Below are 26,389 nucleotides of genomic sequence, written 5' to 3' on the forward strand. Positions count from 1 at the left end.
TGTCACCCAGGTGTTCATCTCCACTGAACTGTTTAAAAGCCAGTATCAGCCTTTCGTAAAAAGCATGAACTGATTCTTTCGCTTCCTGATGTGTTCGATCTATCTTAACCCAGTCTGTCTCTTTCGGGGGTACCTTATTTTTCAGGAACACAATTACCTGATCGTATTTCTTCATAACCTCTGGATCTGGTGCTCCTGTTTTTGGATCTCTTGGATACTCCTTAGCAGGCCAATCTACAACTATTTTACACTCTGCCCACAAGTCTGCTGGAACAATTATATCAAACAGACTATTCAGGTCAATCCACAGCACTTTTGACAATTTCACAAACCTGTCTACCTGCCTATACCACTTGACGGGCTTTTCTCTCAGTCGAGGGAAATCATTCGTAAATGACAAAATATCCTGTCTAGTCCATGGGACATGTACATATCCTCCTCCAGGAATCTCTCTCATAGGATAAGCATCCACTGTTTTCTCTTTTTCTCTCATGGGAAAAGCTGAGTAAGTCCTGTCCACTGAATCTTCCCTTTTCTTATACCACCTATCCTTCCACTTTTCCACATCACCCCATTTTCGCAATAAGGCAATCATTTCCTTAATCTGTCCTGTTCTGCCAGCACCATTTAGATTCTCAATATCTTTGTCGGAGAAATCCACCCTGTAAGGCTTCTGCAAAGCTTTCACCTTATCCATGTCAACTCCTTGTTCACTCGCTATTGCTCTCAACCTGTCATGTGTACTCTTAGCCCTCCAGGTAATGCTATTACACATAAATAACAACTGTCCTTTATGATGGTTTTTCAGTATATCTGTAGGAATTGTTCCTGCAATAAGCTCTTCCAATTCTATGCGCAACCTGGCTACATCAATTGCCTGTGAATCTTTATCCTTCTTTTGAAGAACTTTCAACCAATCATTCAAATCTTCAGCCGTTATTTCAGTAGACTTTTTCACTACACCCACTTGTTCTGTCATCCTCTGTGGTTCCAAAATCGTTCCTCCCAAACAACCAGTATCCAATCCTGAATTAGGCTGCACATCTAATCCTCCACTACATGTGTCATGTCTCGACTGTCTCAAATTATTTCCTCCCGTCCTCATTTCTGATTCCTCCAAAGAACAAGTACCAACCAAACCATTTCCAACATAAGGAACTGTCAAACCATTTTCACCCATTCTTTGCTTATCAAAAATAGGCACAACCGGACCTATGGTTACAGGTACTGTAACAGCTTCAAGATTTTTCGTCAGCTCTCTTATTTTCTCAGTCAGTTCAGATGTGGTTCTGGCTAATTCTCTTGTTTTCTCATCACTGACTCGATTCTCTCTCTCTCGCTCTCTCTCTCTCTCCCTTTCCATGAAAGAGCTACCACTTTTCAAATCAGGTGTCACAACTTCAGTTTTCACAATTCGCAAAGTATCTCTTACTGGAGTAGCAACTGGCGTGCTCTCTTCTGGTTCTGGTCTATATGGAGGTGGTCTCTTGTAAATCATGTCATCCAAAACCTCATCCTCATAATCATTAGCCCCATACCTTCTCACTTCTGCATTAGGCACCTTTTCTGTACCCTTCCTCTCTTCCCTCTCGTCAACTGTCCTCATAGGATATAATCCCTCTGACATACTAGCATCTCGCCATCTCCTCATTCGATCATGATGAGTTTCACGATCATATTTCCTCCCGAACATGTACCTATAGTTGCCTCCACTCCTCTGCTTTTCTCGCTCATGCACCTCATCTTCCCATTCCACCAACGCCTCGAACTGTGTCGGCCTTGGTCTAGGCTCTAGACACATCATCTTTTCCCGTAAATTTCTCAACACGGCCAGATTAAATGAACCATGTTCCGGGAACGCTAAAACACCGTCTTCCTTAGTGTACTTAGCCCAGTTATCTAAGCAAATACAGGTATGATACCCATATTTCGCAACCATGAAGGATGCAGAAGTTCTCGTTGGAGGTAGCAATTCACCCTCTCTAGTTATTATGTTTTTATCCTTGTCGAACCACCTTTTAATTTTACCGAACAAGGATTTCTTCTTCTTTTCCTCAGGTTGGTAATACATTTTAACGTTTACCAATATTCTCTAGTCCCTTCCGCAACTGTACGATCTTCTGTCCAATCCCTGCGCGGCTCACACTAACGCACCAATCCCAGCGCGAGCACTCTTCCGATCCACTACCCAATCAGAGCGCGGTCTGTATGACGTCAGCAGTCGCTGCAGTCACTTCTGCTCTGTCTCCTGTCACTCGTCTACCCCTCCTTTACAAAGCCTTCTCAGTAGACTTCATTTCAGATTCCACAAAATCTATTAGTTACAACATATAAACATCTCCATTGTCTGCTCCACTAACCACAGAATAATAAAGAAATTCCTTTCTCACAAAAATCCCGCTTCTCTCTAGAACAGCGCTTACCTCTGCTCTACCACGGAATTATTACTTTCGTTGACACAGTAGCACATCCCTCTACTCTGCCCTTCTAACATGCATCCATTAACTGTTTCCTCTAGGACTGCTCCAAAGAGTCTTACAATCAACTAAATGCTCATACATTCACGCACTTTCACACCAGAAAATATAGCACATGCACACAGAATCCTGCCTTTCCCAAGAACAGCGAACAGTCTGTCCCACTACAGAATTATAACACATGTTAACCAAGCAGCGCTTACCTCTGCCTAGTCCTTCAGACAAGCTCAGAGAATACCTATTACTTCTCCAGAGATAAGCTTTAACGGCGAACCTTACGGATCCCTGGGACTTAAGACCAGAGTTTCACAGATAACCTTCGCTACCATATACACTCCTTTTATACCGAAAATATATCTCTAATAGTAACACACGACGATGTCACTGATTCCAAACCCAGACAATGTGACGCGCAACTTCAATTGTCACACGTTTTTCCTGCATACGTACAGGTAATTCCAACAATCCCGTCTTTCCCGAGAGCAGCACTCACTTCCCTCTGCCCTACTACGGAACCGTCACCAGCTCCCAAGTTCCAGAAGCACTACATAAACCTCAACACGACGACTTTAACATATAGTATTAGTAGATATACCAACATCAATCAATAAATCAAGGAATCAAAAGCCTATGTACAAGCAATCTAATCAGATCAAGACAATAATCAAACCATCATACTGCTACCAGGAAACTGCTGCAGATCAGCGCATATAAAATCTCCCTACTTCCACGGACAGAGTAAATCCACAGTCACACGCACATACACTCATCATACGCTAGGGCCCATCACACTGAAATTCATACTATTACTCTATCCACACCGAATATAGGAGAGAAACCTAAACCAATCTGCATCTAAACGAGGTCAATGCGACCATAAAGACATTGTCCTGAGTCATGATTTTAAACATAGGAAATACATTTGTAACTCAATAAATGACAAAGAAATAACCACCCGACACTGAAATTCAAACAAATGGTTGTTTATCTAAAATAGTTCAAATGAAAGTCAATCAATAGCAAAATCATTATTCTCATAGTTACCTATTCTAGCTAAATGGGTCAGGACAGGTCTCTCAGTAAAGTCTCTCGAGCTGCCAATGAAAATAACAAAATAAAAGTTACAAACAAACTTTGAATATCCGTTGAGCCGCTGAGCAGAGCGAGCAGGAAAGGATGTTGCAACATTCAGAAAACCTCCGCTCAGGAAAAATCACAAAAATAAAAACACAGAAGAAGGAAACTCGAGTTTGCAAGGATACTTTTATGATTGCTCTTCCTCGGTACCATAGCAGAGCCACCGCAGATCTATCATTGTTCATTGTGGCTTATTCCTTCTCCAAGGACAATTGGATTCATGCCCAGAGCTGCTGTCCTCACGGAATCTTTTAATTCAGGCAAAGGCTGTGGTCAGGTGACTTTCAACCATGTTCAGCAAGGCCTCTCGTCAAAATTCAATCACTCGAGTGCAGGCTGTAAATAGCAGCCATCTTTGTTTAGGCCAAAACGGACCATCTTAATTAAAAGAAACACAAAACAACGTTACCACATCATAACGATTAAACAGTGTTAATACCCACTAATACCCTTATGTGTATGTAATTACCTAGCCGTCTGCAACACAAAGAAGCATTAGCACACGTTATTTTAAAAGCGTAAACTCGAAACAAATAGCACTTTTGCGATACTCATTTAAGTAAATTGTACATTATTATTAAGCAACATATATGCATCCCACGTGTAGTTTCTCGTATTAGTAATGTTGATTAATTTAGACTTTTAACAAAACAAACTATTATTTAGTGATTACAAATTAGTAATTTTAATCATAACATATAGACAAAACTGGAGCTTAAAACTCGATAAATTTTCAACCGAAAACTCTGCTCCAGCACTAGGAGCCTGCCATGACAGCGAGTGCAAATATGGAAAAACGCAACTTACATTCAGCTCGAACGTCTTGAGGGCCACCCTGAACGCCCCTAGGACAGGGGGTCTGAGCCGCAGGGTTTTCCTTGATGACGCAGCCCGTGTACTTGAGTTGCTCCAGGGCCTCCAATGTGAGGGGTCTGCTCTCCTGGCCGCCACTGCACAGTAAATCCTGCGAAAAAACAGCGAGGGGTGACTATGTCGGCCCGTCAAACAGGCTATACGTGCTGCGAGGGGTGGCTTGGCGAAAACAAGGCCTATGGTGTGGAAATTTAGCTTGCGAACTGAACATTATCTGCGCCATCTTGTCTCTCCCCAGCGCGACACACAGGAAAGCGCACGGCAGCCATTTTAGGCACCCTGGTCTCTCCCTGCTCATTGCCGATCGCCAGCGCGTCCCCCTGGCGCTGCAAGCATCCCCCACGCGCCGGCCACCCCCGCTCTCTCATACACGGGCCATAAACCCTCTCCTTCTGCGCGACCCTGCCATAGAACCACATCCCACGCCTGACCGACATCCCATACATGGTCATGCATCTCTTTTGATAACCCCCTTCCTCTGCGCCCCATTGTCCGAACCGATCCCAGGCCATCACCTAGCCCTGCGGATGCAGTTTATTACCCCTACTGTAAGGGAAACACCCCACATCAAAGGGATTACAGTAGATCAAAGCCCCTACCCCCTGAGACCCGGCCGGTCGCACACACCCCCGGGAATTGGCGGAATGTCCAGCTGTGTGATAGCCATCTCCTACTGTGGATGGGGTGGGGACTTCCACTGTAGATATGTGTGGGAGCGAGCTCGAAGTGGGGATTCCGAGGATGTTCTTTCATGTTCCAAAACAATCTCAAGAATGTGCCATGTATGATAACCCTGCAATAAAGTCATAAACCTGTGTATAAGAGGCCAGGCCTCAGAGATGCAGTTAGAGCACCTCGTGACGATACCTTGCTGTCTGATCTGATGTGTTCTGCTCCGACGGAATAAAAACTTTGTTTCCTGCCTTCCAGTCTCCGGTGCCTGCCTCTTTCATTGGTAAATTATCGAATGGTATGAGAGGCGATTTCCGCCGGGCAATACTTGAAGGGTTATCGACTGAAACTGCCGCTACCATTTAACAATTGGCGTCCCAAACGTGGGGCCCATCAGCGACACATGGATCCAGTGGGAGAGGTCCCGACGACAGAGTGAACGACTGCAACGATCGGGAGAGCTCCTGCCCAATAGACCCTCGTCTGGCAGCCGATCATCCGAACTTCACTGGTTCCGAGCAGACCTCTCTCGAGTGATCTACGGTCCTGACTGGGAACCATCAGGAGTGCCGCGGCAAATACGGAAAGTAGAGGACGATCGGGCGCTGGAGGCGGAAGACGAGAAACTGTCCACGTGGTCCGGGTAAGGTCGTGAAACACGACAAATTGCGAAATAATTGATTGATTATCTGAAATACTAGTATTGCTCATTGATTGTTCTCTTTGAGATATTCGCTGTCTACAAACGGGGAGGAGTAGAAATTCTCTCTCTCTCTCCCTTTGCAGATAGTGAAGGGTAGGTAACGCAGACTTTTGTCCCCGTTGTAACCCGTCATGCCTATCTTTATCTCCCCACTGATTGATTGTCCGAACATTGATTGTTTTGAAGAATAGTGCTCTTTGAGATATTCTCTGTTTGCAAATAACGTAGAATAGAAATATTCTGTCTAGTCTTTGCAAATAGTGAAGGGTAGGTAACGCAGACTTTTGTCCCCGTTGAAACCCGTCGTGCCTATCTTTATCTCCCCATTGATTGATTGATTGATTGATTGTCCGAACACTAGTTGTTCGATATTGGTTCTTTGGCGGTATTCTCTGCTTACAAATAACGAGGAATAGAGATATTCTGTCTAGTCTTTGCAAGCAGTGAAAAGATAGTTAGTGCTGACTTTTGTCCCCGTTGAAACCCGTCATGCCTATCTTCTCCCCACTGATTGGTAGTTGGTTCTGCCCGGACCGCTTATTAGAGGTGGACCATCCGGCTCCACTGGAAGGCACCCCTAATAAGGACATGTTCACTAAATATGGACTAGTCGCCGTAGCTTATAGCAAGCTATGGCATAAATACAGTGGTCGAAGTGGGGAAAAAAAAGTAGGGGAACTGTGGGCGGAGACTCAGGGGGCGGGAATAACCCAAGGATTGGATTAGTGGGCGGAGTCAGAGGTGTGGCTAGAAATAGCAAAACATACCAATTTTTGAACGTTTGGCATTTCACTGACCAGTTACAGCTTATAACGTTATTTAATTCAAAGAATCAATAAACATGTTTATTTGAGGTTTAATATATAAGTTGTTTATATTTAATTCATTTACAATGTGGGACATGTTTCCAATCACAGAATATTCCAAATACGCTTATAAGTGGAATCATAAGCCATTTGTCTCCGAGCCATGCAGTTTCTTTCATCTGCACTTCTCCTCCCTTTTTCTAACCATTTCTGAACATAAAATTCAGGTTTAAATTCTATGACAGGTGGCCCCACGATATTTATGAACATTGTAGAAGACAGACGATTGATTGATATTCTGTTCCGCAGTGGTGTGAGCACATCATTCATTACACTAAAGCCCCGTTCACATTCAGCAGTTGAGGTACAAAAGGTGTTTATAATGTGCATTAATGGTTTCAGGCTTTCAGAGATGCAATTTTTATTTTGTTTGTACTCTCTGAAACCAAGGATGTACTGCCTGGTATCAAATACATGCAACCTGCTACAAAGGTTTTGTAATTCTCCCTCACCGTATAAGATGTCTACTGGATCTGGCCAATAAACTGGTTGTAGGAGTTTCATTCTATGTACTAACTCTTTGTATTCTATTTCATCATTGTTTGTGGTTGTGCATCTAGAAACATTTGATGCATTAGACATTGTCATCCTTTTTCTCAGGTTATTTGCTAAGCTCCTAAAGAACTGTGCCCTATTGATGCTAACACAGCCTTTGTTCTGTTGCAGTCCTACACCAGCAAACTGCATCCGTTCAGCAGCATCTAATGCAGTTGTAGCAAACAAAGGGCCCAGGTGCATCAGCCATTGATTCAAACACTAAAATCTGCATCTGTATTGAACGATCGGCCTCATATATGGTCATATCACGCCGCTGCAGCCTTCTGGATAGGTCACCCAATTCTGTGAGAGCATCATATAAAATGCCCATATTTTCAACAAACACCAGGGAGGTTAATAAACGGTTTAAACCAGCATATTTCCTCTGCTCAATGTCACTCTTCGTTGAGTCTTCGGAAGATTCCATGAAATGTTTAATAAGTCCTTTGTAGTTATTCCAAACAGCTCTCACAGATCTTTCACTTGAGGACACCCAACGTACATCTAGCACCTTTCCAATTGACAGAAGTCTTACTTCTACCTCCAGAGCACATTCCCCAAGCTCTCTCTGATTTTTCGGAGAGGCATGGTAGGTGGTATATAGTTTATCCCCAAAAAATTTGAGCTGATTAATGCCTGCGACTTCTTTACAAACATCACCCACAGCAAGCTCCAGCTTGTGGTTAGCACAGTGCCATACACTCAACTGTGGATATTTCAGTTTCAGAAGAGTTGCCACACCAGATTTCCTACCTATCATATTGGAAGCACCATCTGTTACAAGCTGAACCAAATGACTTTTTAAATACTCATCAGTAAAACCGTGTCTCTAAGCATGCAAGTAAGGCATCTAAGATTAGATCTGCTGCTGTGCTTGGCAACTCAACAAGTTCCAAGAAAAAGGTCAGTGGCTCATTGTGTTTATCAATACATGCTCTTACACACATAATTAGTGTGGTCAATTTACTATTTGTGAGCTTAGGGACATATTTATGGGAATGGTGGCGCAGGGCAGCACAGCAAGTTACTTTGCTGCGCTGCCCTGCGTCACAGGGAAAGGGTGGGAATGTGCCGTATTTATCCAATATGGTGCATTCCGGTCTTTTCCTCCTGCACTGGCGCCATTTCGACAGCCTAGCTTCAACGCAGGCACACTTGCCCCATGGTGCAAGGGTGCCGCCTTTGCATGCAAGATTGTTTTTAAACAATCTTGAGAGGCTTTTTCATCCTTCTATGTGGGCTGCAGAATAAAGCACAGTTTGAAAGAGGAAAAAGCAAGGAGAAATAGATATTTCTCCTAGTTATGCCTCCTCTGGGGCAGCGCAAGATTTTGCCGCATTCCCAGGATTACAAGTCCTTGTAAATCTATGAATGCGTCAAAAACCGTGGGGGTTGTGTGGGAGACTTTTATTATTGCAGGAAAACTACTGCGTGACAAAGCCACTGCTGCTCTAGGGTGTGCTGCTTTGTAGACCTGCCCGCAAGACTGGTGGTGAACCTGGGTATGAATTGTGGTGGACAGGGCTTCAAGTTTACCCAACTGGCCGCCGGTAGGGTTCACCTGCTGGTGCTAAGAGACCAGGGCTTCTACGGTCTAGTGGGGCCTTCTAAAGTCTATCATGGGTGCTCCCTCAGGAGTGGTCTGATGGACAAGGCATGAAGGCTGAACCAGGTTCCCCAGTTCCAAATTTGGTAGCTCTGGCCATAATGCCTCATCCTATCCCCACCGAGCACCCTTCTGCCCCACTGAGTGAAACTCGCACTGTCTTCACCTACAACCCAATTCTGCCCCATTATAAGCACCTGGATGGGACTCATTTCAAATTAGGCAGTGCCTGAAAAAAAGTAAGAACATTCTGGGAAAAGCAAATACTCATAGGGAATGCAGGATTATGTAAAGCATGCAAAATATAAGCAGGAACGACATGTTACCTTAACGCTTTTACTCTTGTTCAGAAATCAATGAGTATTTTTTGTCTCAAACATTGAGGACATGAATATAGGGCTCCTCCTGTACACATGTGTTAAGCAGGGCTCAGAGACAAAGGAACTCTTCAAGAGAATCTGATCTGACTCACGGAAACCCACAAGGGCTCCTTCTTATCCACAAATTGTGCACTCTTGATTGTCAGCACCAGGATGCCTGTTAGGTGAAAGTGCGCTTTACAAGTGAGATAAATAAATAAATAATTCTTATTCATGTCAGCCAGCTAGCTGCTCAAACATAGTATAGCACATATGTATTCAAGTGTCCTGCAAAGAAGAATGAGTGCGAGTAAGTAAATGTGGGTGTGAATGATTGAGTGCCTGAATGTAACTGAGCATGAGTGAAAGAGTGTATGTCGATGAAAGTGAGAGAAAGTGAGTGAGAAGGAGTCACGTAGAGTAAGTGAAACTGTAAGTTAGAATGAGGTAATCAGAGTAGGAAAAAGTGGTGAGACTGAGTGAGTGAGAATTTGATACCGAATGTTGAAGAGTGAGTGCAAGTGAGCAATTTTGAGTAAAAGGGAAAGTAAATGAGAATGAATAATGGGGGTAGTGAGCCTGAGTGAGATAACATGTGAGCAAGCAGGACAAAACACAGGCCTTGGCAAAGTGGAGGTAAATATTTACTTATGGGAGGAACATATTGTGCATCTTGAAAACAAATGTGGTCAACTCCTGGGGATGTTGTCCTGGCACAGTAATGACTTTTGAGAGAATTTGTGTAAAAATGGGGTGTTGAAAATAAAATGCAGTATTTGACCCTATAGTTTTTTTTTCAAAATTATCTTGGGAGTAGCAACACCCAGACTGCAAATCCTCCGGGCCCTCCTTTATCTCTTCTTAGTCTTACAAGGCCCAGTAAATCGCACTCTTTTCCAAATCTCTTTCTAAATATTATCACTCTCAAAAACTGTTTTTTCTATGTAATTTTCCTTTGATGGGAAGAGGAGGTTTCTGAGGTGGTAGTATCAGGCAAGTGACACTACTTGGGCTCCCTCTGTTCGAGCCTTCATGGAGGATCCCTCTTCATTGCTACCTCCACCTGACCTCAGACTCCGCAACGCACTCCCTTACAGGCTTGATTATCCACTACTCCTCTCCAGTGCACCTTATCTCACAGCTGACCTTGGGCCCCAGCCCCATATCAGGCACCATCGGGCTCCACTTTCATTTTTCCCGGTAAAAACATTAGTAAAATCACCTTCAAACTTAAAACATTGAATATAGCAGTAAATATAATTAGCACATACTTTAAAGTATGTTCCACAGTAGCCCTTATGACCCGACTGCTAATTAAATAACCAAAACAGAAAGGCCATGACAAGGCCGGCTTTAGGCCATGACAAGGCCGGCTTTAGCGCTGATGCGAAAGTCTTTTTTGGCGCAACACCAATAATCACTGCCATAGGCCACAAGTGCTCCTCATCTCCCCATAGCCCCTCCCCCTCATGACCTCCTCCTCGGATTCCCTCACTGCCACCCTCCACCAGTGCCCCTCATTTCGCTGTAGCCCCTCCCCTCATGACCTTCTCCTCAGAATCCCTCACTACCATCCTCCAGCAGTGCCCCTCATCTCTCCCTAGCTCCCCCCTCCCCCCCATGACCTCTTCCTCGGATTCCCTCACTGCCACCCTCCAACAGTGCCCCTCATCGCTCCATAGCCACTCCCACTACCTCCTCCTCGGATTCCCTCACTGCCACCCTCCAACAGTGCCCCTCATCTTTATGTAGCCCCTCTCTCATATGCATTTCATTTGTTGTGTAGCGCTACTCATATAAGTGTAGTGTGTGTCAGTACTTTTCACCACGCACACATTATACAGAGACAACGAATCATACAAGTATGTAAATCAGCCTACAGGGAATGTCACATAAGCCAATGAGGATTACAAGGTGTATGAATCACATGTCATCCATACTGGTGGGCAGTTATTTTAAGAGGGTTTGGTCTGGAGAAGCACAAACTCAGGATTTAAAGAGTACTCCAGTGGTTAGGGGTTGGCTTTACTGATAAAAATGTATATCTGCCCAAAGATACTCATTTTAGCAACATTAGAATAATGAAAGACTGGGGAAGTTCTAACTAAATCACAAAACAAAAAACGCGAAGTTCTAACTATATCATTCAGGTTTGCATGCAGCTCTTTGATGACAGTTCATTGGTCACTGTCCTATGTTAGGATTGTAACTTCTGAACTGCACGTAACACAAGGATCTCTGTCACAATGACAGTAACCCACTGAGCTTCCACATAAAATACAGTTCATCTGCACTTAACTACTAACAGAGAAATGATTGCTCTCCAGCAGGATCATTAATACCCAGCGTTATCTGGGCATTTTTTTATTGTCCTATTGTTGTTCTGCATCAGCCATGATAACGATAAAAACGGATTAAATGAACCACACACAAAGTACATGTCCTGCTGCGCCTGTGCAGAATTTAAAAAGAAAAACAAACAGTGACACATTCTCCTACCTACTCCATTAGTCAATCTTAGTGTCGCAGCCTGAAGTGATGAGCAGCTGCAGGGGTTGGGAAAGGTGAATCAAAATAAACAAACTTCTTTTCTCCTGCGCTGCATAGAAAAAGAATATCCACGCAGCAGGACAGTAGGCAAAGGTTACCGCGGCCAAAGAAAGGATTTGTCGCCTTTCGCCATGCCCCTGTTGGAGATGAAGGGGTGAAAAAATAAACAAAGCCTTGTTAACATGTAAATGGTCTTTTAAAGACCTGTGAAGTACTCAGGTACGGCTGCGATAATCTCTGAAACTGTCTGTGTGTGCGCGCCCGGGCTTTGAAGCACTTTGAGCCCCATGGCATTTCGCGCCTGCCTTCAAGCCCTTACTAGAACCGGGCCTGAATTAGGGCAGTCCCGGGACGCTTTTTTTAAATCAAGAAGTAGGGGAACGGACTAGCATAATATTTAAAAGTAGGGGCACGCCGTGCCCTTCCGTTCCCCCCCACTTCTAACACTGCATAAATATACAAGGAAGGACCCCGAGAGTCAGTGGCCACTGATGGGATCCTTCGACGACCATAAGATAGAAATGCTAGAAATAGCTCTGCGTAGCAATAAAACGACGCCTACTATGCTTGACAGTATCGGCATGTGGCGCAAAGAAGCAACGCAACGGAAAAAGAGGGAAGAGGTAAAAGCAGAAAAGGAATTACGAAAGGCAGCTCACCTTGCCGCTAGAAAGTTAGAGGAAGAGATAAAGGAGAGAAGGGAAACAAAACTAAGACAGGAGCCCGAAAAACATCAGGCCAGTACGCTGTTAGGACCCCCTCTATGCTCTACCCTGAGTTGTCCTCTAAGCAACGGACGAATGATGAATTACTATTAGGTCCCCCGATCATTTACATGCCCCCTCCATACGCACCCTCCCAATCGGTAGTGCAACACCCACAACCCCTAAACACAAGCGAAAGCAGTACAGGGGCCTCGGTCCTCACGGCCTCCGCGCCGGCCGAGCCTCTTGTACTGAACACAACGTCGGCAATAACGTTGGATGACCCTGAGATGAGAAAGAAAGATCCCACCAGAATGAATCGACTAACAAGGGAGGAACGAGCAGGAATCGACAAGATAGTATGGACACTGGTGGAGCGAAAGGAAAGTGAGGAGTATATAACAGACGTGTATAACTCATATGCCGACAGCCGCAGACAACACTTTGTCGTGCGACTCTGTTATCACGCCCTGAATACATATGAGGATAGGTACCACGATAAAGGTCACGAAGGCTTAGCGGCCCTATATAGGAAGGTAGACATTGGGGAAGAAGGAGAGGGCGATGTGACGAACCTCTTCACTCGTACACTCGAGGTCTATCGACACCTTAAAGAACACAGACAGGCCACTAAAGCAGAGACCCCCGTAGCAACTAAGCCCCAGAAAGGAAGGACTGATACCATGATGCCCATCAAAGAGGCTGCCCCCTATTGGGTCCCCCCACGAGGTCAGGGAACTCATGACGACATCAACCACCAAGATGCGAAGGGAAGGGTTGTATATAATTGGGTCTACCAGCCATGGGACCGACAAGATATTTTGACCTTTCGAAAAACTCTACCCGACTTAAGAAAGAACCCGACTGCCTTCTACACCGAACTAGGTACAGCCTTAGGCTCAACAATAATGACTTTAGCAGATATCGATTTGTTCTTCGGATTATGTCTGCCGGCTGATGTGTGGAAGCAAATCCGGAAAGTTGACCACGCTGAACCGTTCGGATATACCTGGGTACAGCTCGATACCATAGATAAACAGCGAGAACCGGGACAGAAACCCTCGAAAGCCATATTGGAGCTCCCAGACAAGATTGTACAGAAATTGAAGACTCTAATCCCAGAAAGGAAGGTAGACTGGTCGATAGTGATGGCTTGTCGCCAGAAACCCCAGGAGGATGTGTCTGAATACTTCTCTCGATTCAAGACTGTGTTTTCCGATTCTAGTGGCCAGGACATGACCACTGCAACCGGACATCACCTCTTTGTCCAGAATTATGTGAAGGGTCTGTCACAAGAAGTCTCCCAGAAGCTACAGACCAGCGAGAGTAGTTGGGCAGCCTCTAAACCTGCAGCAATCCTCCAGATGGCCCAATACTACGAAAACCAAAAGAATGAGAACGATAGGGCGTCCGAGAGAAAGAAAAAGGAACTGAAGGAGAGGGTAATGATAGCACAGTTGCAAGGGGTGACCATAGGAAGGGAACCCCCGAAAGGGAATTACCAACCAACCGCCCCTAGAAAGCTACCCCCTAGAGACCACACACCTGCACCCTACAACGGACGGAGAGACTTAGATGGGAACCAATGTGCGTTCTGTAGAGGGTTCGGACACTGGAAATCCCAGTGCCCGGTCCTTCTGGAATTGAACAAAAATAGGGACCCCAGAGACACAGCATATGACCCCAGAAATAGAGGACAGGGACGAGGGAACACGAACAACGCCATCAACGACAGGCCAGGCAGACCAAACACTTTTGATCGCCCCCGACAAAACCAGTGTCAGCAGTCCGACTACGAAAGCACCCATGACTTCGCATAGGACCGCCAGGGACAAGGGAGGGATCCAGTCGAACTCCGTGTTGACCAGCAAGGTCCTTACGTCACTGCGAAGGTCTTGGGCACCAAGTCTCCATTCCTGGTAGATACTGGGGCGACACGTAGTGCGTTATCTAAACGACTGATTCCTAGGGCACCCTTGTCTGGCTCACATGTAACCTCAATAGGCTTCGATGGAACGCCCTCCACTAACCCCTTATCAGCACCAATCTCCTTTGACTTATAAGATAACGTCACTGACACGACCTTTCTACTCTCCTCCAACACCCCCGATGCTATTATGGGACTTGATTTGCTAAAACATTTTCGGGCTACCATCAGATGCTCCCCAGACGGAGTTCGAGTCATCCTGCACGATAACCCCGATCCATTCAGACCACGTCACACACGGCGTATGCTCTCTATAACCGATGCTGACCTGTCCCCACTCGACACGTTACCTTCACATCTATGGGCTAAAACCGACTCAGATGTAGGGCGCATGGTGATCGACCCAGTACACATAACCGTCCGACCGGATACAGTGCTCCCAAAACTCCCACAGTATCGGATATCGCCCGAAAGCGAGAAGGCATTGGTGGAAATCATCGAGTCCCTAGTCGATGCAGGAGTGGTAGAAGAAGTAGTCAGTAATGTTTGCAACAGCCCTATCCTACCCATTGTAAAAAAGCAAGGCGAGGGAGATGAGAAAGCATACCGCTTTATTGTCGACTTGCGAGAAGTTAACAAAGTAGTCATACCTCAGTACCCCGTGGTCTCAGACATCACCACCATCCTCACCCTGATTCCGTCCACTGCCACCACTTTTACCGTTATTGATCTCAAGAACGCATTCTTTTCCATCCCCATCCACCCAGACAGCCGCTACCTGTTCGGCTTCACCTTAAAAGCCCGTTCGTACAGATTCTGTAGGGCACCCCAAGGCTACACTGAGAGTCCCAGCATTTATAGCCAAGCCCTCAAGAGGCAACTAGATGCAGTCCAACTACCCGATGGAGTGGTGTTAATACAGTACGTCGATGACATTCTTTTGGCGGCCGACACCACTCCACTTGCCGTCACAGCCACCATTCACCTCCTCCACTTCCTTGCGGAGAACGGTCACAAGGTCTCCAGGAAGAAATTGCAATTCTGCCAACCCCAAGTAACATATCTAGGCCACCTACTATCCAAAGACGGGAGAAAACTTACCCCTGACCGAATTCAGACCATCCTAGAAACCCCTGTTCCCAAAACTCAGAAGCAAGTAAGGTCCCTAGTAGGCCTCACCTCCTTTTGTCGACAATGGTTGCCAAACTTCAGTCTTATCGTAAAACCTCTGCTTTCCCTGCTGGCTAAAGATGTCCCCTTCCCCCTCCCCTGGACATCCGAATGCCAATCCTCCTTCAAAGAATTACGAGACGCCCTCTGCTCGGCCCCAGTCCTAGGAACCCCAGACTACACTAAACCTTTCTCCCTCTACACCCACGAAAGGGAGAGATGTGCGTTGTCTGTTCTAACCCAGTCCATAGGCCCTAAACAACGCCCTTGTGCCTACTTCTCTGCCACTCTTGACCCTGTAGCCAGAGCTTTGCCCGCCTGCCTTCGAGCAGTAGCCGCCGCTGCTGTCTCTATCCGGCAAAGTGAGGGGATCGTGCTCTCGAACCCACTCACAGTATTGGTACCCCATGCGGTTGACACCCTCCTAAACCAAACCAAGACCCAACACCTGACTAGCGCACGACTGACTGGTTACGAACTAACTCTGCTTGCACCCCACATCACATTGAAGCGATGCACCACTCTGAATCCAGCAACTCTACTACCTCTCCCTGACGCTGACCCCAATGCGTCCCCTATACATGACTGCGTGACCCTCACCGACGAACAGACCAAGAGTAGGGTTGACCTCCGGGATACTGCCTTCCCGGACCCTGACGGAGAACTGTGGGTGGATGGCTCATGTATCAAGCTCCCCGATGGCACCACCTCAGCTGCCTATGCAGTCACCACAGCCCGAACAGTTGTTGAGACAGCCCGCATCACACAGCGATCCGCACAGGTGGCGGAACTAATTGCCCTCACACGAGCATGCATCCTGGCAGCAGGGACAACCGCAAACATTTACACAGACAGTCAGTACGCCTTCGGGGTAGTTCACCACTTTGGGCTCTTATGGAAAGAGAGGGGATTCTTGACTTCCCACGGCACACCCATCCTGCATGGAGATCTAGTCTCTGCCCTGACCGAAGCAGTCCTCCTCCCCACACGGCTGGCCGTGATCAAATGCCAGGCGCACAAGAAGGTGACAGACATTATAGGACAGGGAAATGCACTAGCTGACATTACTGCCCGAACCACAGCCGAGAATAGGTCCACGACCCGTATGTACGTGACCAGGTCACAAACTGAGAAATGGAAGGATGCTAGGGAAACAATTAGGGATATCCAACTAGCCAGCACACCACACAAATTAACTGAATGGGCCCGGGTGGGATTGAAGGACGATGACGGTTGCTGGCGAACTAAAGACTCGAACAAATGGTTGCTACCTGACTCATACTTGATCCCCATGCTGACCATGGCACACTCCCCCGCACACATAGGGTCTGCCCCCATGAACGAACTCATCTCCAAAGTCTGGCACAACGACAAAATCCCAGACTCAGCCAAACGTCTGGTCCAACAATGCCTAGTATGCCTCCAACACAACCCTGGGAAAGGAACTGCTGTACCCCGGGGAGGGTTTGGGGTTCCCAATCACCCCTTTGAAGTCCTACAAATGGACTATGTCCAGTTAGAAAGGTGCCAAGGTTTTAAGTACGTACTTGTCGTTGTGTTTGCCTTCAGCAAGTGGGTGGAGGCCTACCCAACCCACGACAACACCGCTATGACAACTGCAAAAGTACTACTGAAAGAATTCTTCCCCCGATACGGCCTTTGTCGAATTTTGTGGAGCGATAATGGCCCCCACTTTGTAGCCGAGGTTATCCAACTCATCCTTAAGGGGCTGGGTGTGAAACAGAAATTCCACGCGGTCTTCCATCCCCAATCTGCAGGCCTGGTTGAGCGACATAATGCCACATTGAAGCTTAAGATAGCAAAAATAGTTGCCACCACAGGACTGAAATGGCCAGACGCTCTCCCGCTAGCATTGCTATCAATGCGTTCCACCCCCACTAAACACCACTTAACCCCCTACGAGGTCGTTTTTGGGCGGCCCATGAACCTTTGGACTGCACCAAAACCAACTTCCATCCACGACGTCCCGGACGTCCTCATGTCTGACTATTTGTATAACCTAACTAAAACGTTGTCTGTTATCCATCAGCAGGTGCTGCAAGCTATTCCCGATGTTTCCAGGGGCCCCGGGCACGACATCCAACCCGGCGACTTTGTCTTAGTGCGTAACTTCCAGCGCACCAAGAGTCTGGAGCCCCGGTGGACGGGCCCCCTGCAAGTCCTAATCACCACCCGAACAGCTCTTCGAGTGGAGGGGAAACGCAATTGGCTGCATGCACACCACTGCAAGAAGGTATCACCGACCCTGACGACCTCGGACAACATCACCGCCCAAGAAGAACTTCTGGACAGAGACCGACCATCCCTGAACCGCCGCCCAGATACGGAGACACTTGAGCTAGTGAAACATCCCGATCCCACCGTGCCATCCAAGGAAGGGTATAACTTGCGACGAAAGGAGAGAACTTCGGCTAAGCAGACCACAAACTAAGTGGAAAATCTCAGAGCGGTAGCCTAGTCACCTCAAAGGCCACCAGGAGAGAAACTAAACAAAGTCTGTGGTTCTGCCCGCTACTGAGTCTCTTGAAGGTGATGGAAGCGCCCGACATGAAGATGATGGAAGCAACCGGATGTCCGAAGATCCACTACAGAAACCCAAAGACTGACAGAATGCACAGCTCAAAGACTATTACACTTTTCATTACCCTTCTCTTTTGCCTTCTCCTCATGGTCACCTTCTGGATCATGGAGGAGAGCACACCCGCTCATAAGACATTGCTGACCACCGTTCAACCTACCACCATGAAAGAACACCATCTGATCTCACTTTCACCCCAACTCCGAGAAAGGCGTAAGGAGTTCTGGAATAACTCTTTTGTGCAGCTGCTCCACCAACACAATCTTGCCGCCAACGTCACTAATTGCTGGATCTGTGGATTGCTACCACATGCTACTGGACACTCTATCCCTTTCATCCCTTCACCTTTTTCTGTCCATGGTTCCTGCCTCGCCTGGCTAATCCTCCTGCAAGAAAGCTACAAGGACAATGCCACTTCCGGCAGAACCATGTCACACTTCTACCATGGGTTCTGGCTGAACAAAACTGGAAGAACTTCTGCCCCCTTCTGCCCTCTGATATCAAACACTTCCTTTCATATGGACATCCCTGCCAAAGAACGAGTTGAAATGCAAGTGTTCAACAACCCAGCCAGACCCACCTTCTCTTACCTCCGGAAACGGACGGCCGCCACCCTAACAGTGGCCCTGTCCGTCATCAACATCACTGGATTTGTGTGCCTCGAAGGCCTGGGGGCGCAGCTGGTGGGCCACAGCTCCTGCCTCATCACCCGAACATTGGACTCAGTTGATCCACCCTCCTTTGTTGCCTCCCCGAATATGTACTTCGTCTGTGGTACTAAGGCCTACACCTGGCTTCCGAAAGGTTGGGGAGGCACCTGCTACATCGCCTTTGTCCTTCCTCCGACATATGTGGATCCAACAAACCATCACCGACAGAAACGTACCAAAGACATTGTGCAAGCCGACTCCACCGGAGCACAGTTCATGGACGCAGTAAAAGGTCTTGTTCCACTTTGGGGTCCAATGGCAAACAGCCGTGCCATCCGCCACTTAACCCAGGCAGTCGAAACGGCGTTGAACATTACGGCTGGCGCCCTCGCCAACAACACCGCCGAGCTCCAGGCCGTCCGCCTAGTGGCCCTTCAGAACCGCCCCGTTCTAGATGTGGTTCTGGCTGATCGTGGAGGAGCATGTTGCATCATTGGGTCCAGCTGTTGTACCTACGTACCGGATAACTCACCCTCAGTCTACAAAGCAATTGAACACCTCCACAGACTTTCCGCAGAGGTTCATCAGGAGCAAGAAGAATGGTCACTGGGGAGTTGGTTTTGGGACACTATTAGAAATTGGGGATGGAGGCTGTTCTCATTTATCCTAATACCAATTGTGATACTATGTGGATGCTGCTTGGGGATTCAGTGTCTGCCACCTTTATGCTCGCTTTTTATGAACTGCATCTGCCCTAAGACTTTGAACTTTGAAGCGGAACGAATGAAAGCTCTGTATGAGATGGAAGTTCGTAGTATTATGGGGGTAGATCCAAACTAGACAAGCTGGCGAGACATGTTAAAAGGGAGGACTGTGGAAATTTAGCTTGCGAACTGAACATTATCTGCGCCATCTTGTCTCTCCCCAGCGCGACACACAGGAAAGCGCACGGCAGCCATTTTAGGCACCCTGGTCTCTCCCTGCTCATTGCCGATCGCCAGCGCGTCCCCCTGGCGCTGCAAGCATCCCCCACGCGCCGGCCACCCCCGCTCTCTCATACACGGGCCATAAACCCTCTCCTTCTGCGCGACCCTGCCATAGAACCACATCCCACGCCTGACCGACATCCCATACATGGTCATGCATCTCTTTTGATAACCCCCTTCCTCTGCGCCCCATTGTCCGAACCGATCCCAGGCCATCACCTAGCCCTGCGGATGCAGTTTATTACCCCTACTGTAAGGGAAACACCCCACATCAAAGGGATTACAGTAGATCAAAGCCCCTACCCCCTGAGACCCGGCCGGTCGCACATACCCCCGGGAATTGGCGGAATGTCCAGCTGTGTGATAGCCATCTCCTACTGTGGATGGGGTGGGGACTTCCACTGTAGATATGTGTGGGAGCGAGCTCGAAGTGGGGATTCCGAGGATGTTCTTTCATGTTCCAAAACAATCTCAAGAATGTGCCATGTATGATAACCCTGCAATAAAGTCATAAACCTGTGTATAAGAGGCCAGGCCTCAGAGATGCAGTTAGAGCACCTCGTGACGATACCTTGCTGTCTGATCTGATGTGTTCTGCTCCGACGGAATAAAAACTTTGTTTCCTGCCTTCCAGTCTCCGGCGCCTGCCTCTTTCATTGGTAAATTATCGAATGGTATGAGAGGCGATTTCCGCCGGGCAATACTTGAAGGGTTATCGACTGAAACTGCCGCTACCATTTAACAATGGTATACAAAGCTAGTAAGGGTCTGCTTGAGACATATTTATTTAGCAGGCGCCGATGCATTATTCTGTACGGTTTCTGTAAAAGTGTGCTTAACACCGACTACAGTGAGGCATAAATGTGTGCCCCTACCCCACCCGCACCATAAGAGTGAACAAACACAATATTGTGACGTAGCCTCGTAACACTACACAAAATGTCCCTGCATACCTTGATCTGCAGTTCCTTGCAAACTTTGTGTAGAACCTCCGAATGAAGCGCCCGGAAGGTCATGAGGGAGGTGGCGGCGCTAGCCGTGGTCTCGTGGCCTCCAAATAGGAGCTCAGTGGCGGATTCCTTCAGTTCCTATTTGTGGAAACCAGAAGGGAATTGGTAAGCGCCCAAGGGCCACTGAACCGAAGCACACTCAGAAGGTGTCTGACTTTAGCGACATGTTCCCACTACAGAGGGTCGTGCTGTGTACCGGGGGACTAGAGAAGCAAGGACAGCAGGAAAACCATGCAGGCGCCCAGGGACAACTACGCGCACTTAGCAATAAAGTGAACATATGTAAATAACGGCAAATGCTGCTTCCCAGTAGCTACGCCTGGATGTGGCTACATGGACTTTGCTCCCGAATAATGCATGCACTGGTCACCCCGGTGCGTCCTGCTGCAGAGCGCCCTGTGCGCGCGCCCTCGCCTCTTGGTACCTTACCTGCATGTTCAGCTGCTCGCTGTTCCTCTGCGTGTGCTCGATCAGCAGCTGCAGGGCGTCCTTGTACTGGCAGTTCGAGTTTTTGGCCATCTTCGCCTTTATGTTCTCTTCGATTTTGGCATGGATCACATTACGAGCCTTTAGACCCTGAAGAGAAGACAAGTTTTACTTAGATATATATGGGATTTTAATAACACAGCGAGTTCTCAACCATCCCCACGCACCACCCATGGCCGGCTCAGGAGAGTACTGTGAGGGAAGCCCGAGGCTACCCGCGCTTCACTCTTGAGGCGCAGGTCGCATTCCACCACTTCCAGCAGTGGGATAGCTCAGTCGATAAAGAGCCTGCTGCGGCGCCATGGCAGCCGGGACCACCCCCTACGTACACGAGCTACAAGCAGGTCATAGTGAGCGCCTTATATATACACTAGGGCCCTGACTTTGAATGCCACACAAGTGCCTCTCCAATTTAGGTAGTGCCCATTAGAAAAGACGGGCTGTCTAGGAAAATATTTTACGATAAGGTGTAAACTCAAAGTACAGTTAGGGCTGGGGAAAGGTCACTCACGAGTTGGGCAAGAGCCGTCCGAAATGAACTTTTAACGTGTGATTGACTTCGACCCAACACCACCGGCCAGCCCACTCTGGTGCACCCGTTTCACACCGCCAGTCCGCACTGCCAGGAGTCCTCGTTACTCGGTAGAGGCCGCTGAAGGGCACGTCGATGGGCAGCGAGAAGAGATTGTGGATCATCTCCTCGAAGGTGTGCACCAGCTGCTGCTCGTTCTCGGTCTGGTGCGGCTCGAAGGCCAGCAGGATCCTCCTGGCGATGCGGAACATGAGGCGCTTCACCTCGGGGTAGACAAGCACGCAGGCCCCGCCGGACAGCCACTGCGCTAGGGAGCCGCGCACCTCCTCCTCGATCACCGGGATGTAGTGCTGGAGCGCCTCCCGTGAGAGGACGCCATGAACACCGCCGCCTTTCTCCGAGGCGAAGCAGAAATGCCTCGGAGAAACGCAGCGGCGGTTTCAGATTCGGGGGCGTGTTTCTTTTTCTCTCCTCTTGCCATTGGCTGGAGGAGAGAAAAACACGCCTAAAAAAGGGCGTGGCTAAAAAGTGGAAAGAAGAGCACGGAACACGCCCCCGAATCTGAAAAAGACGGAGCCTATTTGGAGGGAAGGCTCTCTCCTCCAATGGCTGGCCTCCGTTTAGGAAGCCATCCAATGGAGGAGAGGCAAAAAGAGAGGCGGGCTAAATAGCCACTCTAAGAAACATAAGATCTCCGGACTTCCGGTTCTGCCTTCGGCAGACCGGACGGTCCCTCGACCTAAAAAGGACTAGAGCACTTTGTAAAATATGAAAACATAGATAATAAGAGGCTCCATGTCATGTATGACACCTTTAGTCAATTCTGAGTCACTAGCCGTCATCTCTTTCTACTTTGCCGATTCTGAAATCATAATTACAGTATTAAAAGCAAAACTATGAGCCCTAAAATGCAACTTTCTGCTCACTGAATGGTCTGAGTTGATTAATTAAAATCATTAGAATCGTTCGGTACATAATAAATAGACCATATCATAAAAAGACCATACGCTAAAACACAATGCAGTGTTAATATGAATGTGTATTTAGTATTAAAATAAAAAACACAAAAACACAGTTATTCTTTTCCAGAGGTTTACCCCAGACAGGATGGATATGGTAAAAGGGGATCTCCTGAAACTACAGTACGCCTAATGCTGAGTAGGTAATTGACATTACCTTAACGACAGGATTAATGCAGATGGCAGTCTAAAATAGCTAACTTACGACCATACATTTCTTGTCTGCAAAACATGTGCAAATATATTGAACAAAGAATTGCTGTGGGCAGTAGCTGCTGTGGCCCAATAGTTTTTTTCTCCATAGTTTCAGCCTGTTAAAACAGTTGAGAAAAAAGTGCTTTTTGTGTGTGTGCAAGAAAATAATCTTGTCATTACCTGCAAATGGAGCTGTAACCCCAGTGGCCAGACTGATTAAAGTGCAGTGGTGCTGGATAGTGGCCTCGGTCTAGCGAGTAAAAGGAAACAAGCATTTGCAATGCAATAGCTCTTGCATTTGCAAGAGTTTAAGGTATTGGAATTGTAAATGACAATACCTTTCATGTATCTGTTTTGATAATTAACACATAAATAAAAGGCATTGTCATTAACAATGCCAACAGTTCAAACGCTTGCGTATGCGAGACCTATTTTATTTCAAAGAAGCAGCTGCCATTGTACGGGGCTGCTTGGAAAGTGAAAGTGCGCATGGCGCGCTGCATGTTGCAGGAAAGAATGTAGTGCCTGCAGTAGGAGAAACTCATTAAAGAAAATTGTGCTTACAGACTAAATAAGACATACTGTGTAACAACAGAAGTAAAAGGGCCAGTCCTGATGGGAGGTTACAAATGAAGAAAAGGCAGTACTAAGGAGGGACTAGCAAGCCTATTAACGAATCAGAAGCCAGCATTTACGAAGGACATTGACACAAGTCACAAATTTACAATGTTCAAGAAGGAGCGTCCCATATAAATTCAAGATTTAACAGTCCAATTCTGTAGTCCAGAGAAGTAGAAAAAGGTCGTAGAAATGTTCACTTCAAGTTCAGGTCTTTTATTTTTAAATGGAATTTATATCATCACACATCATCCAACTCCAAAGAAAATAATGTAGTTACAGCCAAATAGTGTAGTTACAGCCAATAACAACTATGGGCGGAGAGTGGATGGAGCTTCAAGTCCCTACCTGAATGCAGCATGCCTCACAGGGCAGCGCATGCGCTGCCCAGGCTCAACCTAAAAAGAGGTGTTCAGTATCGCCTGAAGACCACTTGCCATGTGATTAGACTTTTCTGAGTTTCAGAATGCAGTAGTCAGGTCGGTGGTGAGCTCTAAGCTCTTTCACAAAATTTGCCACAACTTAATAAAGATCTTGTGTCCAATTAGGAGAAGATTATCGAGAGTTCTCCTGACAAGTGCGGGCCCCCTACATCAAGAAAATTGATTTCAGTAAGCAGGGGCGTAGGAGACACTAAAATTCTGGGGGGGACAGGGACAACCTTGTGCACTTTCCAGTGACCCTATACAAATCACTGCCCGTTAAACAAATACAATTGCATACTTTCGAAGTGAAATATTGAGAAAAGCAGGCATGTAGTCACAGTTTGCATGTATGCTTTATTATTATTTACATTCATATAGTAATGAGACCAAATGTTTTTAAAAAAACATATATATGAATCTTGCATCTTAATGCACAAAGCAAACAAAGGCCGCTGACTTAGGGTGGGGGCGTCGTGTTTGCAAGTGCATTAGGGTTTGAAAAGTACCTGCTGCTGCATTCCTGGTCTCCAGCAATTTTCAGGCAACAATAAAAATGTGAAGATAACTTTGGTGATTAATGTTCTTTTTTTGAGAGAGATCGAAGGCTTGTCTAGTGAAAGTTTTAATTCAATAGGTCAGTGAGTTACTGCTTTTGTCTGAGATATTCTTTTGGTATTTAAAGTTTATAAGTTAAAATCCTAACATTGAACAGTGAGCTATTAACCGTCATCAAAGAGCTGCATAAAAACTTCAATGTATAGATTAGAACATTATGATTTTTCCCCAGTCTTTCCCTATCCTAATGTTGGAAAATGGGTTCATTAGGATAGAAATCAATTCTGATTATTGAAGAGAACCCCCCAACCATGGTGTTATGTTTTACATTCTGAGTTTGTGTTTCTCTAGTGTTGCAAAGCCGCCCTGGGCACTCCCCAACTTTTTGCTGACTGGTACTGGTGGTACCTGACTGACTGACCCTGGCCTCTGTCTAAACAGACAGTGCTATTCTGAAAGAGGCACTTAAAAATACAGTGAAAACACCTACATACACTAGGGTGCACTATGGGTTAGGGTACCCCTATGATTGGCATGACCTCTCCTATAAGGCCCTAGTACATAATAGGGCTGGGGGATTAGAACTACTTTTAAGTCCCTAGAATATAATAGGGCATGGCAGTTTAGAGGCCAGCAGCCCTTTCTGCGCTTGCATGTGTGCACTGCTGAAGCCTGAGGTCAGTTTAAAAGTAGCCCTGTGTTATAGGGCTGCTTTTAAAATGCAAATTGTGCCCAAACTCGACTTTTGGGTTTGGGGAACTTACAAATTGATCAACTACAATGTTGGGGCAAAATTAGGTGGAAAAATGTTTTCCACTTAACTATGGCTGTATCATATTTGCCACATAATACATCATCTGCTGCATAATCTAACGATTTCCTCCAAAACTATTTTGTAGCTCAAACGGATCCCAAATTACTAAAAGAAATGTGACTTGTGTTGCTGTGAAGTTTAGGGCCCTTTGCAAAGGTTAGTAAAGAAAACAATTCCTAAGAAAACAATTGGTCCCAGACACTCCTGATGACACTCAAATTAATACCTGTAGGAGAGTGTAGTATGCAAACAATTCATACAACCGAAAATGTATAATGTAAGGGCACATTCAACAGGGAAATCTCATAGATAAGAGGCCAACCAAAGCCAATTAAATTGCAAACATCAATTTATTTCCCGCTGAATCATATTCATAAAATGCAAACTTAGGGGCTGACTACGATGGCAGGCGGACTTCAGTACCACCGCCATCGAATCGGGGAATGGGACCGCTGGCCTTCAAGGTGGAGGCCCCACGATAGGCATTACAATGCGACTGCCACTACGGTGTTCGCAGTGCCTATCTTTTACATTGCAGCAGGTGCTGCTGGCTGCATCATCCGCCGCAAAGTAAAAAAAAAAGGAACCTGTTAAATATATCGGTGCCTGCCACATGGTGCAGTGATATGTTGTGGGGCATCATAGATGCCCCCCAGGACCCATGTCTGAGGGCCAGGGGTAAAGGGGCCTGCTACGGGCCCCCAATGTCCCTTTTGCCAGCATTTCCATGGCAGGTGAACCGCCATTGATAAGCTGGCAGGTAAGGGACATCGTAATCCCTGCTGCGGTGCATGGTAGGCACCACCAGCATTGTAGGAACCACGAGGCCCTCCACCACACCGGCGGGCCCAAGAAGCCCGTCTGGTGCGTGGTGGTTGGTCTTTCCATTGTAATATGGCGGGCTGTGATGCAGTCACCA

At 46.8% G+C, this 26,389-nt stretch overlaps 1 protein-coding gene across 1 annotated transcript; it reads right to left on the minus strand.

Moving 5' to 3' along the window:
- Positions 1 to 4,371: 4,371 nt before the first annotated feature.
- LOC146859800 (cytochrome P450 26A1-like) lies at positions 4,372 to 24,056 on the minus strand. The gene is made up of 5 exons (XM_085646114.1): positions 24,025 to 24,056; positions 21,952 to 22,261; positions 21,256 to 21,402; positions 20,770 to 20,904; positions 4,372 to 4,578 (listed from the first exon to the last, which is right to left on the minus strand). The coding sequence occupies exons 1-5, from the start codon at positions 24,054 to 24,056 to the stop codon at positions 4,372 to 4,374; spliced, it is 831 nt and encodes a 276-aa protein (XP_085502240.1).
- Positions 24,057 to 26,389: the final 2,333 nt, after the last annotated feature.

Source organism: Triturus cristatus, chromosome 3_1 (assembly GCF_964204655.1).
Source record: "Triturus cristatus chromosome 3_1, aTriCri1.1, whole genome shotgun sequence".
Classification (NCBI taxonomy): domain Eukaryota; kingdom Metazoa; phylum Chordata; class Amphibia; order Caudata; family Salamandridae; genus Triturus; species Triturus cristatus.

Bases quoted from the DNA above. Each gene is read 5' to 3' on its own strand.
- LOC146859800 (XM_085646114.1), bottom strand. From the start codon at position 24,056: ATGCGCTGCCCTGTGAGGCATGCTGCATTCAG. The intron at 22,262-24,024 runs GTAGGGACTTGA...CGTTTCTCCGAG, and splicing joins GTGAGGCATGCTGCATTCAG to GCATTTCTGCTTCGCCTCGG. The intron at 21,403-21,951 runs GTAACGAGGACT...TCTTCTCTTCAG, and splicing joins CCTTCAGCGGCCTCTACCGA to GGTCTAAAGGCTCGTAATGT.